General features: G+C 41.6%; 1 protein-coding gene across 2 annotated transcripts in view; it reads left to right on the forward strand.

The window, feature by feature from the left end:
• The window catches only part of DPYD (dihydropyrimidine dehydrogenase), a 346,394-nt gene that overhangs the window by 207,323 nt on the left and 124,266 nt on the right, over positions 1-14,805 (forward strand). For both annotated transcript variants that reach the window (XM_061461954.1, XM_061461963.1), the window contains exon 14: positions 10,429-10,593. In XM_061461954.1, the coding sequence (XP_061317938.1) occupies positions 10,429-10,593 (165 nt within the window). The remainder of the gene's footprint in view (positions 1-10,428; positions 10,594-14,805) is intronic.

The raw sequence follows: 14,805 nt of genomic DNA on the forward strand, positions 1-14,805 counted from the left end.
TCACAATGTTGATAACTTGTCAGCACCTGCTCTGGGTTATTATCCACAAGTGCTTACTCAGTATTTTAGAGAGCGTAAGTGAGTTACAGATACAGAGTTTAGGGGTTTGATAAAGCTCATCAGGTACTTCATCCAAGCTATGCAAATAATGCTCTGCTGAAGCAAAGATAGAACTTAGGGGAGAGTGAAGCTGAGTTTTTACACAGTTTCAAGACATTCTGTCCTAGTACTTCAGGGCTTATCTGTGCTGTTATGATACATCATTTGGTTTCATAGTAGGTACTCTCAAAGCAACGCACTTCAAATAAACCGAAGCAGTGATTTCTGAAAGATCTGGTTTGTTAGCAGATCCCAGTACAGTCCATATAGTGCAGTTGAAGAGCTTCAGGTGCATTCCTGGAGCTGAGGTTACATAGAGTTCTACAGATACTGCTTTTCCTTTGGTATTTAGAATTCTGTGCTTGAATTCAACTGGTTCCGTTGCCCATCTTCTGCTGACTTCTTAATCAGTGACTGTTTTTTCATGGGATTGTCTCCTGGGAGGTGCAGAGCACAGGCCAGAAAAGAACTGGTGCATTGTTAACACTCTGGTTGCTTAGTGAAATGGAAAACTAAAAACCTTCAGACAAACCACCATTTGTGCCAAGGAAAAACCAGATTCAGGAATTACTCACAGAAATTGTAGCTATTTCTAAGAAAACCCAAAGAAAACAACAGAAAAACCCCTCAACCAGAGCTTGAGAAATGGACTGCTTAGGTTCAGATTTCTATTTCACAAAAGTCTGGGATGTTTCAATGTGATTGTCTGTTCTTGTGCCCTCTCCTTGAAAATGGATCAATGCTTTGAGGCAATCACTGACCATCTTTCTCATCAGTCAGCTAAAGCAACCAGTCATCGATGAGGTAGTTCATTATAGCACAAAACTGAGATCTAAGAATCATGGAAAAGATCATGAAGATCAGTGAGTCCAACTGTTAACCATACCCTGCAAAAACATATCCCAGAGTTGAATATAGGTAGAACTTTCTCTCCAGAGCTGTTCTCTCAAGTCTGCTCACTTCTTCAATGGGCATGGGGTTTGACCACACTGTGGTTTGACAGCAGAAATGTGATCGTGTCCTACTGCTTACACCTTTATCAGAACACTGATGAAAAGTGTGCTCACATTGAGCATTAACAAGAGATGTTTCAAATGTCCTTCAGGGTGTTTTTTTCCCTTTCTCTCCTCTCCATCCCTCCCTTCCCTGTCTTTCCCAGAGAAACTGATACAAAGCTGATGAGAATCTGGCTTTGCTTTGAAAGCATCTTTTGTTCAAAGACTAATTTTAATTTTGTGATAAAGATTGCTTTTTGTATTCTGTTGAATGTGATATCTGGTAATTGTTTGTCAAGGCAAAGTGCTGTAGGACATCATACAGTTTTGAAATGATCTTTTGTAATTACAGTACAAATGGCTTACAGTCTAATGGCTGCAAAACATGCAAATATGTCAAAAATCAGGAAAAATAATTTTAAAACATTATGGCTTTGTATTAGGAAAAGTTTTTGTTAAAAAAACTGCTCAAATTAAACTAGTTGTCAGCAAAAATCAAACCTTCATTTTCCTGTAAAATACTCAAGTAGAAAATACATGTTTGCACATTTGGCATAAACAGCATAGTTCCTCTTCCTATTTGTTGTACTTATATTCATAGTTTGTGTTGCTTTTGCCTTGTATTTTTATCTCCTGATTTATTACTTTAGGGAGCCTTAGTTTATTAAATTAGGACTTCCAGTCAAACCATCATGTATGAATTAACAAAGATTGGGAGCCTGCTGTTGTTTTAAGCAAGGGCAGCAATGACTAGCAATGGGGATGGGATTGGTCTAAGGTTATTGGTCTAAGGTTACCCTAAGGTAAGAGAGTAAACAATTAGGGTCTAATATATTAAGATTATCTAAAGACTTTGGGGTTTTGCTATCTTAATCAGAAGTTATTGGTAGCGATGGCCTACTGACTGAAAATCTCATCAGTCAGAAAGGTGCTGTGCTGAGCAAGCAGCAATGATAAAAGCTTAGGTAGGAATGAAATTCAATGTCTCTTAAGTTTTCAAGCTTCTCACACGTTCTCGTGGTGAATCTTAGAGCACTAATGTGATGGTGCATAAAAATGCCAAATACATGGTAACTAAACCTCTAACTCCTCATTTGTCTTTAACACAAGGGGAGTGCTTCAGCAGTTTCTCTCCCAGGTCCCGACACACTGCTTTATCCCTTATAGGACTGCAGTCTTCTGTGCTAACTTATTGATTTGGAAAGCTAGCTTGCTTGGTGGAGCTTGAGTGTTAAATTGGTTTAATAAACACAAATGGTGGGATAGTTTAGGAGGTTAACATTCTGTTTTTAAAGGAACAGTTTGCATAACTGAGCTGATTCACTCTAGAAATAGAGTATTAGGGAGGATTTACAAGCACTGTTTGTACCCCAGCATTTTGGGATGTAAAATATGTCCCCATTTGGGTACTTTCGTCTTTGCAAACAGCTGTCACAAGACAAATAAGAATAGCCTTTTCCCCTCTATAGCATACTAGGTCTTGTAGGTAAAAGCTGAAGAAGTGTAATTTAGAAGTAACAGCCAGGATCTTTTTCAGTCTCTTCTGTACTATTGGAGGGATCAGAACACTTGGGCTTTATGTCACCAATGTGACTTAAAGGCTGAGGAAATAATAGAGTTTGAAATTTGCTTCATATTGTAGGGTGAGGGCTTGAAAAATAATTATTTTGCATCCTTTTATCATGAAATGCTATCTATCTTCAGGAGAAGGAAAGCAGTGAAGAGGAACGAGAGGGCTCGGTCTCAACTTTGTTCACAGAAGCAGTGAAAAGGAGGAGGTGTCTGTGGTGCTGAATTTCTCCTATCTGGTAGCGGAGAGATTAGAGCAGTTTCTGCACGGTGGGATGTTCTGAGATAAGTTTTTCTGTCAGGGTGGTTTCAGCTTCTAAAACACGCTCTTGTATTCACTGAGGGGAAAAGAGAGAGAGTTAGGAAGTAACTTTGCTGAGGTTTTGTACTCCTGTGGGAGGAATAAAGTCTAGCCTGTTCCCTCCCTAGAATAAAACGTTAAATGCAAGCATTAGGTTGCATTGTGTGCAACATAGCAGTTGTTTGTGCACAGGAGGGTGCTAGTGGCTCCATCAAACCTTCTTGAGCAGACATCATAAGCAAATTTACTTGCCTTGCTCCATGAGCCAGTAAATCTCTTTATATGTGGTAAAAATCCTCTTCTAACAAACTGATAAGGTCTTCATGGAAATTAATTGTTCATCCGCATGGTTATACCTCATGGAATTGTTTTGTGTTTGTAGAGGTTCTTGCTGTGGATTTAGCTTCCTGTTAAAAGGAGCCTGAAAACCTCAGCTGGAAAAAATATCTGGACTTGGGGAAATTCAGGCGAGCAAGTGGATGCTTTGGGCCTCAGAAAAGGAACCCTATAGAGATGTCACACATCTCATTTCAGAGGAGACAAGGGGAGGAACAACTCATAGGAACAGTGCTGTGTGAAGTGGTATTGTTGCTTCAGGTTTCACTTGCCTTTTGTAGATGGTTGAAGCTCCAGAAGGGGTGATACTAGACACAGTCTGGCTAGACAGCTGAGTCACAGAAGAGGCAACTCATCACAAGACCTTGAGTGAGAGTTGGCAGGGAATTAGGAGGACATAAGTCTGTGATGCTGTTCATCTCTAGGAGGGTGTGCAAACAGCCCCGAGCCAGATTTCCAGCATGCTTGAACTACTGCAACATTAGGTAGAAAAAGGCAATGTCTCCTTCTCCTCCGTAATTTTACATAGGTGAAATTGTACATCAAGTTTCACCATAAATAGTCGGGACCGTAGGGAAAACTCACTCTTGATGTTGGAAGTCAATTAAAGCATTTAGGAAATAAGGTCTGAAGCTATTTCGCAGGTATAGTGTTTTGAAATCTTTACAGACCTATTCAATACAGCTTTGAAAATCTGAGGGAAAGAAGGACATCATAATTTGCTTAAATTCCTGCATTTTAGCTCCTGCATTTTGTTGTTCAAGTAAAGAAGGTGGTATATTGAACATAGCAAAGCATTTGGGCTTTTTTCGCATTGCAGTTTACTGTCTGCTACCCTTAAGTATGCTGTTTGAAATGTTTGACTAAAATTACCTTAAGAAGGTATTTATTTAGATCTTCACAAAGAGGCCAGCATGACTGCCTTGGTGTTCATATTGACGTGTAGTAAGTAGTAACCCTGGGAAAGTACAGACACATACTCCGCTGGGAAAATACAGACACATACTCTGCTTGGCAAGTACGATGCCCTCCCTCCCCAGAAGAAAGGAAGGTCAAATAAATTAACTTTGTTAGAAATAGTAATCTGCTCACTGTGTTAAATCTTTTTCTCATATTAATGAAAAGAAACTGACAGTGGTCACTAATTCCTATCTACTTTCATAAGTTAAAGATGAGAAAAGCTTAATTTGAAATATGCAGTGACTTTCATTGACTTTGGGAGCCAGTGCTGCAAGGCAAGTTCTCTGTCTCTCATAGAAGCTTCTCAGAATGAAGAAATCACGTTAGCATGATTAAGTGTGGTTTTTAAATCCAAAGATCTTATTCAAACCCAGGTATTTCCAGTACAGAACACCTGTAATTCAGGAGTGAATATTTGTACAACTGGTTAATAGATTAATTAAAGGTACAATTAATTAATTTTCTTTCCATATCCAAACTATAAATGCCTGTGTGTTCTCTTAAGCAACCTTATTATTGCAAGTGTTAATTAAAATACCATTAGCTGTAATATTTAGGGGAAAATGGGCTGAAAAAGAATGTTTCAAGCTCTGCAAATCAATAGAAGCACATCAGAGCTCTGATATGAAAAATCAGACAGATTTATCCTTTTCGTTCTCTTTAGTATATTTACCTCCTACAGGTACATTAATTGACTCGGCTTGAGGTTGTGGTATACTTCTTGGGAGACTGCTTTTACACAGACTTTTACATACATTTGTCTCCAAACTTATGTCTTTTTTAGTTTCTAGGAGACACGATTAAGAAGTAAGAAGTGAACTGAGTTAATGGAGAGCTGTCTTCTTGATTCCCCTTAAAACAATAACTCTGAGAAGAGAGGTGAATGGCTTGATTCATTTCTACGGGCCATTAACTTCCACGCCTCCAGATGACAGCCTTAATATTCACAATGTGAATTATTTCTCTGCTGATTAGTTTAGGAGAAACATGCCAGGAATGTATTATCACATGATCTAACACTGTGCTGAGCACCCCTTTGGATCTCTTAACACTGAAGATATCCCTGCTGCCCAAACAGAGGAACATCTCTCAGTTTAAATGGCGTGGTTGTGTTTTTCCACGACAAAAATCAGTGGCAAACTGCAAGTGTGGACAGTGTGAAGCAAACCAGGTTTTAGAGTGACTCGTAAGGCATGGGCTGATGTATTGATTTGCACCTTTATTTAAATGTGACTGGCTAGAAACTGCTGAGTGTTTGCGCTTTATCTTTAAGAAGCTGTCTGAAACCTCCCAACCCATCAGACCTGAGTAGTTTCGAATTCAACGATCTGATTGCAGAGTTCAGGGGTTATTAGAGCAAATGGGGCCTGATCAATGCCTTGGGTCTTTATTTCGTAGTGTGTTAATTAATTAATCAACAATTAATCAACTATATGTGTAATGCAAATGAACTCGGTCTCAAGTAACTAGAATACCTGAGGTGTTCATATGCAGAAAAGGGGAATCCAGAAGCAAGAGGGTATTGGCACTTTTGTTTGTGTAATGTGGCTTTCTTGCGTTATGTCCTGAGCCAGGTCTATTTGAGGGATTGATATGATTGTTCCTGGGGAAAAGAATCAGCTTTTGAGGCAAAAGAATAAATTCAGTAACTGAAATATTCTTGCTTCGCAGTTGGCCCTTGATTCCATTTGTTGTGTTTCTTGTTGTTGCATTGACTCCCCTAAAGCAGATTGTTTTGCTGTATTGTAGTAGTGAGTACAGTTTCCCTAATCCCCAAGTCTACATTGATTTTCCAAGATTAATTTGCAAGACACACAAAGACAGGCTGAGAACATTGGGGCTGTTCAGCCTGGAGAAGAGGAGCTGCGTGGAGACCTCAGAGCAGCTTCCAGTGTCTGAAGGGGGCTACAAGGATGCTGGGGAGGGACTCCTCATCAGGGACTGTAGTGATAGGACAAGGGGTGATGGGTTCACACTGAAACAGGGGAAGTTCAGGTTAGATCTAAGGCAGAAGCTCTTCCCTGTGAGGGTGCTGAGGCGCTGTCACAGGGTGCCCAGAGAAGCTGTGGCTGCCCCATCCCTGGCAGTGTTCAAGGCCAGGTTGGACACAGGGGCTTGGAGCAACCTGCTGTAGCGTGACGTGTCCCTGCCCATGGCAGGAGGTTGAAACCAGATGAGCTTTAATGTCCTTTCCAACCCAAACCGGTCTGGAATTCTGTGATTTGCCCATGAAATGAATAAATTTTCTATGGGCTATTCTGTTTACCTTTGCTAATGTTATTTTGTTGACTCATTTTTTACATAGCTTTGTCTTCTAGTGTGGTCTTTGTTCTCCCCTAGTTGCTCTTTATTAAAAGTCTTCTTTCCTTGGTCTTTAGAGTACATTAAAGCTTTGCACTGTTTTCCCCAAGGACTGTTTATTGCTTCCATTGCATGGGGAGGAAAGACACTTGGTTCATTTTGGAGTTTAGAGAAATTCTCTGTTCCTGTATGTGGACTTCTGTGTTCAATTGCACATATTGTTTTGTAGCAATCAGCTTTTTCTTTGAGTCAAAATTAAGATTCTAGGTTCAAACCCATCAGGCTTCTTGCTCCAGTCTAATTGTGGCTTTTTATGCACACAACCCTTTTACTGTGAATTTTAGCTGGGATCATAGGAAAAGCTGAGATTTCAGAAAAAAGAAGGAATCGGTGCCAGTATTTGGCCACACGAGGAAAAACAACCAGAAGATGGTTGTTCTAACCCATGGGCTGGAGCACTGCAGCTATTTAATCATAGAATCATAGGCTGGTTTGGGTTGGAAGGGATCTTCAGAGGTCATCTCGTCCAACCTCACTGCTGCTCTGGCCTTAACTGGTGGTTTGGAGTCAGTGATCACTATTGGCCAGCCACCAGAACTTCCTACCTGTGATCCCATGTGAAATTCCCTCGTAAGACTGAAGGGCTAAGCCCAGTCAAGAGATCCTTTACCTAACTCTTTCTTTTTTAGAGCTGTAGCAGAAAGCAGAAGAGGAAGATGCTGGCGAGGCAAGCTCTGTGTAGGTATTTCACACTCCTCTCATAGAGGCAGTTCTCTGTCACTTGTGTGATTTTATTCTGTATGTACATAAGCAGATTCCTTGAATCATCACCTAAGTTATAAACTCCATTGTGTCTCCATGAACTGTAAGCCTCCTTGTGTCTGGGGCTGTCATGTGCTAACAAGAGACAGGAGAGGTGCCAGTGTGTCAGTCATCACAGACGCACTCCATCTAGTTTATGCTGAGCTAGGAGAGGCAAGCGAGGAGTGGGATCTTAAATAAGGACAGCAGATCCCTCTCGGGAGGAATCAAGGCAAAGCAGCCAGGTGGTAATATTTGGATTTCAAAGCCAGGAAGGAGTTTTGGAAGCAGAAGCAGCTTGGTCTGGAAACATAAAGCGATGCATGGACGCAGTGGAGGGTTCCTGGGACACAGAGGCGGCGGAAGCTGCCATTTGAAGGAGCAGCTGTCTGCTGGCACGGAAGGTCCCTGAGCGCCAAAGGGGATCTCACAAAACTTCAAGGAAAACTCAGGAGTGGGGAAATGCAGGAAGAGAGATGTGTGCGTGTTTGCTGTGTCGTGTGGCTCTGGGTATCTCTCGTGGGCATTAACGGGAAGAGTGGCTGCTTTTGAGGCAGGTTGCAAAGCCTGTGTGTTACCTGATTCAGCTTTGTGGGATGAATTGTCACTCAGATGTTGGCTGTGACTGAGCTCTGGGAAGGAGTGAGACAAGCCATGGGGATTCGGCAGCAGTCACAGGGTCTAAACAGGGGTCTCTGTGCTTAGAAGAGAGAAGATTGTCTGGAGACCCAAGGCAGATAGGAAAACTTCAGTGTTTGTGTACGGAAGCAGACCGAGGCTTTGTGAGTGTCCCAGACGATGTATAATCTAGGCTGTAATATCTCACTCTGAATTCGTGCCTGTAGTAAAATGAGAGAGACTGGAAGCAGAACAAAACACGCACATCGTAAGATAGCGAGCAGTACTGTAGGTGGCTCCAGGCATTGTCTGGCATACACACATACACAAGCCAGCCACGAAATGGAAAATCATGCCTCATGCGTCTTACCATTATTTACACTGAACCCAAGAATAATAATTCCCACCAGCAGACAGGCCGTTAGCTCAGGCTTAGTGCCATACTGCTGTAGCTGCATAGCTTCTGACTGCTTTGAATGGTAAAAGGGAGCTCGTGGTTTCTTGCAGCATGGTCAAAGGAACTTGTATCTGTTGGCAAATGACCACATGCACCCTGTGCTTGCAGGAGTAAGGTCTGTTTGACAGCATTGAAGCCATTGGCTGTTTTTAACCATGCTGGATGATGCGGTATCACTGGCCTGTAAGTATGAAAGCCTTTCTGGGATCAAGTCAAAGCACCAGCTCCTCTGAGGCAATTGAAAAGGAAGGAAACGCTCAAGAGGATAACGTGGAGCAAACTGATGGAAATGGGTCTTCTGCATAAAGAGCCATTTCTGTGGTTAGGCTGGGGAGTGAGGGCACTGTACTTGTCTTTGTGGTTTGCACACATCCAGAACGTGTTCGGAATGGTTTCTTCCTGACAAATAGAACTTAACTGTTGAGAGGGGGATGAAGCTTTTGTGATGAAGGGAAAATATAATAGGAAAATTAGGGATTATTGTCATGTTCGTTTTCCAGACTTATTAGGTCTGAAAATAGATGAACTGGGGAGATTAGTTTGTGTGATTTCTATGTATGTAAATGGACATATAATTATCTATCAGGATAAAATGTTAGTGCATATTTACTGTATAATGATTAACTTTATAAGCAAGTGAAGATTGCCTCAAATTTACATACAATGTGAAGAAAAGTCCCTTTATCCTCTGTAACTGCAGCGTTTGGCAGATTCAGGAATAAATAATCTTTTGTGGCAAGGGTATGCCTTATCAAACATATGCAGATCAGTGCTAATTAATGCTAATTAAGGTTTCCTGTCTATCTAGTTGGAAAAACGTCCAAATGTTATGAAATCCAGTTAGTGTGCCTATTACCCTAATTGTTTTATATGGGATGGTTCTTAATTAAAATATGTAAATTGACCTTAATTGCTATATACTAATGGAGGTTCATGTTATCTCACTAGAAATGACAAGATGGCGAGGAGGGGTACTTAAACAAATCATTCTGATACATTGGGAAATAAATGACCTTTACTCAAAATGATTTCTAATTGGAAATTGGCAAAAGGAACATTTTGCCATCTATGTTTCTCTCTCGTTTAAAACAGTGTCAGAATGTACAGTTCTTTGGTGCCGTAGATAGGGTGACACTGCGGCTTCATTAAGGCTACGAAACAAGTCAACATTTTGAGTATGTACTGTGTGTTTCAAAATCGCATGCTACGCTCGTGTTGAGCTTTGGGAATGTTGTAGCTTTGCAGTATTTATCTGAATGGCCATAATTTTGGGGTATATATTTTGATCTCACTTAATCCTATGTTTTCATTGATGATGAAGGGGGCCTGCAGGATGCCGGAGAGGTACGCTGCATGAGGGACTCTCTCAATAGGACAAGGCATAATGGGTTAAAACTTAAACAGGGGAAGTTCAGGTTAGATATAAGACAGTTCTTCACTGTGAGGGTGGTGAGGCACTGGCCCGTGGTGTGCCGGAAAGTGGTAAATGCTCCATCCCTGGCAGTGTCCTACACTATACAGCTGAAGTGCGAAGAGGGGCTACCCACCAGCCTCTCTGCTGGTAAGTCAGGTTCACAGGTCCAGTCACCAGCAAAAGTATGCCAGTGTATCAAACGCAGAATCCCAGACTGGTTTGGGTTGGAAGGGACATTAAAGCTCATCCAGTTCCAACCCCTGCCATGGGCATGGACACCTCACACTAGAGCAGGTTGCTCCAAGCCCCTGTGTCCAGCCTGGCCTTGAACACTGCCAGAGATGGGGCAGCCACAGCTTCTCTGGGCACCCTGGGAAGAACTTCTCCCTTATATCCAACCTGAACTTCCCCTGTTTAAGTCTGAACCATTCTCCCCTCATCCTCTCACTACAAATACTAATGTAATAACAGTAGATGTTTGAAACACCTATATATTTATGTTCCTCTTATGTCCTTGACGCCATTGATCTATACCTCACTTTTCAAAATCAATCTGAAAGGTTCCACTGTTTTGCAGGACATTGTGACCAATGTTTCTCCGAGGATTGTGCGTGGAACTACTTCAGGGCCTCTGTACGGCCCGGGCCAAAGCTCTTTTCTAAACATTGAACTGATCAGCGAGAAAACAGCAGCATATTGGTGTAAAAGTATTGCTGAACTGAAGGCTGACTTTCCAGACCGGGTGAGTACCTCAGTCTAAAGTGCTTAGTTAGAATGTCCAGTTTAGAGATGTGTGAAAGCTCCCCTGTTTAGTATTTATTGAACAGAATGCCAGTTGCTTTATTGGCATAGATGTTATTAAAAACCAGAAAAGCCCATCCAAATCATCTTTGATTCTATGAAATGACTGTGGAGAAACAGAGAGTGATCATGATTTTTTGTTAGGCTGATGTTTGCATCCCAATAGATAATATCAAGGGGAAGAGTTGATCCCAGCGTGGGTGCTCGTCAGTTCTGCTGTGAATAATTCTGTATTTAAGGTCGTATTTAAAGGTATAACTCATAATAATCAATTTAGTTGTGAATTGGGTTTCATTATGAAAGGAATCTTTGTTCTTTTCATTCGTAATGCAGATGTGAAAGATATTCTATTATTTGCATAAGAAATTGGCAGCTTTAGGAGAAAAAGAAGTGACACTGACTTAAAGTTAACTTCCCTACAAGGATGGAGTGTTGCTAGAGCCTTTTGGGCTATGGGGAATATCTGTCTTAAAAGGTGATGAGCAAAGTCGGGAGCAGTGGTGCCTGATAGTTGGCATAAATGCTTTTCAGCTACTGTTCTAGTGAATTAGAACCTCGAGGTGGAAAGTAAAATTCTCTTCAACCATTCTCGTGAATGGATAGAGGTAGAAATCCCAGAGCCTCCAGATCTTCTGTCTTGAAAGTTATTACCTCCTTGGTTCAGCTGTGAACAAAATAAGCTCACATTCCTGAATGTATTCTGACATGAAGACAATCAGGGTTTGTTCTGATGGGAGGCTGGTGGGTTGTTGTTGTATTTTTTTGTTCCTGGATGTAGACATCAGCAAGTATTAAAATGTTTAAACACATTGTATTGATGGTAAACGTCGAGAGCTGCATGTTTGATACCCGGTTTCACTGGGTGTGGATGTGGATGTGGATGTGGATGGATGCTGTGTTTCTTTCCTCAGGTTCCTGTAACTTTATGTGCTTTGACTGGGGCTCATAATAATCTGTGAGGAAGAGCATTAGCAGCAGTTTCAAAAGGAAAACAGGAGTTTTCTGAGCCCTAGCCTCTGTGTGGGCTGAATTACCCCCAGTCCTCCATAGCTCCCAGGTTGAGCACTTCTGATCATCCCTCACTACGTGAGTTATTACTTTGGGAACGTGCATATAGCTCCTGCATGTTGGTTGTGTCATCTTTGTGGTTGGTAATGCCTGCATGGGCACAGAGGAAGCAGCACCCAGCAGTAGACCTTGGCTTTGTGCACAGGGATGTTTCAAATGTGCTCATGTACTCATCTCAAAACTGTCATAATGGTAAGTTTGTTGCTAAGTGAAAACAGATTTTTGTTCCCCGAGTAGAAAACTCTTGGTGCTCCTTTTGAAATAGTCTATGCAATTAGAGCTTGCAGATCCTCCCCCCACTCTCTTGCCCAGTTTCTGTTCACTCCTCTAGAAAGCCAACTCAATGGGTTGGATTAAAACCAAAACCAGTTTCTGAGAACTGTTTGGGTGAACTTAATTAAGAATGACCTTTTCTGCTCAAATGAAGGCCAGAGACAAGGAAACAAGTAATTACAGTACAAAAGCCTTACCTTGCTACAGTAAATATTAAAAGCAAATCCAAATGTACCCATAATTACTTTTGCTCTGTAATACAAGCCATTTAAGGTAAGATCTATATTACAAATGAAAAGGGTATTAGCAAAATGGCGAGGAGATAGTCCCACAACAGCATCCTATCTCGACCCATTAAGAGGAAGCGAACCATAACACAAAGAGAGCAGCTAAATTCCCCCAACAAAGCCTAGGAGATAAACAGAATTTTGCAAGGGGTTGTGCAAAACAGGGCCACCAGTCACAGCTCAGTGGGTAATGTCACATAACTGGGACATATTGCCTCTGTGAGTCAGAAACTGGCATCTCCCTTGTGCTGTCTTCACCCCTGTAGTGATCTTTGGACTCCCTGTTCTTGCCTGTAGCTTGCAGTTATCTCTGACAGGGGGTTGGAACTGGATGATTTTAAGGTCCTTTCCAACCCAAACCGTTCTGTGATTCTGTGACTGCCAGTTATTCCCAGTCTTCTTGTCTGTTAGCTTCGATCGTGAATCCTCTTCAAGTGGACTAGGGCAAAAGCCGCCACCAGCAGAAATTTGCTTCAGTGCCACTGGCAGTGAATGAAATGTCTGGAAGGGTTCAAGCAGAGGAGAAGGCAGAAAGAGAAAGCGTCTGGATTTTGTATCTTTGCTTATGAAGTCTCATCAAAAGCTTTGCTGTTTCGCGTTGGGATTTTTTAATTGAGTTGATTTAATATCACTACTGCTGCTTTTTTTAGTAAAACACGTGAACACACAGAAAATGGATGCTAGCACAGTACAGGCACAAGGTTAGTCTTAATTTTTAACCACGTGCTGCTCTGTTGTAATGATTTGCAGGTAAAAGTGGGATTGTTTTCTTTCTGGTACTTCAGGCATCTCAGTCAGGTATTATTTCATCAACTTGACTGAGACCATTTAAAACATACAGTGGTATTCAGCATTGTTATCCTTAGATGTTCAATGTGATTCCCTTTGTGTTTCCTTGTTCCATCAGAAAAACCATGCAAACTGCGCTTCCTTATCCAAACCTTTTCCTTACCGTAGCTCAGCTTTCTCATTGAAGTTAGGTAAGTCACCTACTTACACAGACGTCTTTTCTTCTGCTCCCGTAAGCACATCTATGTATTTACACTGCCGAGTTGCTGGCCAAATGAGGGTTGCATATTATCCTGGAAGTTCTTCAGCATTTGCACTGAGGAGAACAAGCTTGTGAAGAGCATGGTTTGAAAATGGTCGAACACTTTTCTACATTACAGTATAAACTGAGGGGTCAGGAAGAAGGTGATGGACACGGTTACTGAAAATATACTTAAAAGTAACTTTTTGGCCTCCTAACTGGACGGAAATGGGTCTGTGCTGCTGCTTGACTCTAGGGAACATACCCAGGGTACTGCATTTTTAGCTGGGGCACTGATGCTGGGACTCAGTTTTGAAGTGGGAAACCTCTTCTGCTAGAAACCTTAAGACCTTAGACCCCAAAACTAAGCTGAAAACTCTCATCTTAATGTTTGTTCTGCTGCTTGCAGAATGCTGCTGACAGCATCTCTGACAGTTCCTTAGCAGAGAGCAGTTTTTCAAGGCTAAAGATGTGTTTCTGTCCAGGCTTTTGTTCAGAATGTCCCAGGAACATGTGTCAGGAATAGCCATACTACAGAGCGTGTGAGAACAGATCCCTGCATCCCAGCTCTGGGGTTTTGTGTGGTTTGTCTTGCTTGAAATCTCCTGGAATGGAGGGGGTTTGCAGGGGGTTTCTACAGCAGAGGTGTGAAATAGAGCAGCCAGTTTTGGTTGGGTTTGGTGTTGGGGCCGGGGGGTAACACATTAAGCCACATTTATTTTCAGTTTACTCTGTGGGCATAGAAGGTAAGGAGGGGTCATGGATCAAGAAAAATGCAGTTGAACAGGCATAAGGGAGTGCCTGTGCAATAACTTTTGGTGCAGAAAAATGCAGTGTTCAGAAAGGTTATCTGAAATTAGCTGAATAACAGTAAGAGATTTGCAACAGCAGCAGTCATAATTTCAGTAGTTTACATGTAGGGGTGATTAGTTTGCCAAAGTGAGCCCTGAAATGGGTCCTACATATCAAGCTCATGTGTAGGACCAGCTCTGGGTTTAACAGCAGTTTTGTCTACAGACTGTGAATGACATTTATGTATATATATGTATACTACTAGTAGAAGACTTTATCATCTGGTTCCTGAGACGCATTGCTTAGAATATCTAAACCTGCTGTAGAACTCCTTTGAGACTTAAAAATAAAGGGACATTAGGTGGAAAACCTTTCAAGATACAGAGGAATCACAGACTTACGTCTTTACTGTGAGGAGAAGGTCAAAGCTGGCTTTCCCCCTAGATGTGTTAGGAATAGCTTGTGTATTTTTGCAGGCATTATTACAGCTTTCACTTCTGATGGCTGTTCAGAGGTCTGTGGGTTATTGTGTACAGTATTTACGTTTACATTACATAGTATTTCCATTTCCAGATGCCAGTCACTGACTTGATTCAGGTTATAGCAGGTTTACCATTTGGGTTTCAAATTCAAAAGGCATGGGGATTTGGAATAGCATTTGTAATACAGGTAATTTAGTGAGGTGCAAAGCAGAACCCTCATC

The sequence above is a fragment of the Pezoporus flaviventris genome, unplaced genomic scaffold, assembly GCF_033815535.1.
Source record: "Pezoporus flaviventris isolate CSIRO_AGI_PZ_B2104156 unplaced genomic scaffold, CSIRO_AGI_Pfla_v1 ptg000001l, whole genome shotgun sequence".
Taxonomy (NCBI): domain Eukaryota; kingdom Metazoa; phylum Chordata; class Aves; order Psittaciformes; family Psittacidae; genus Pezoporus; species Pezoporus flaviventris.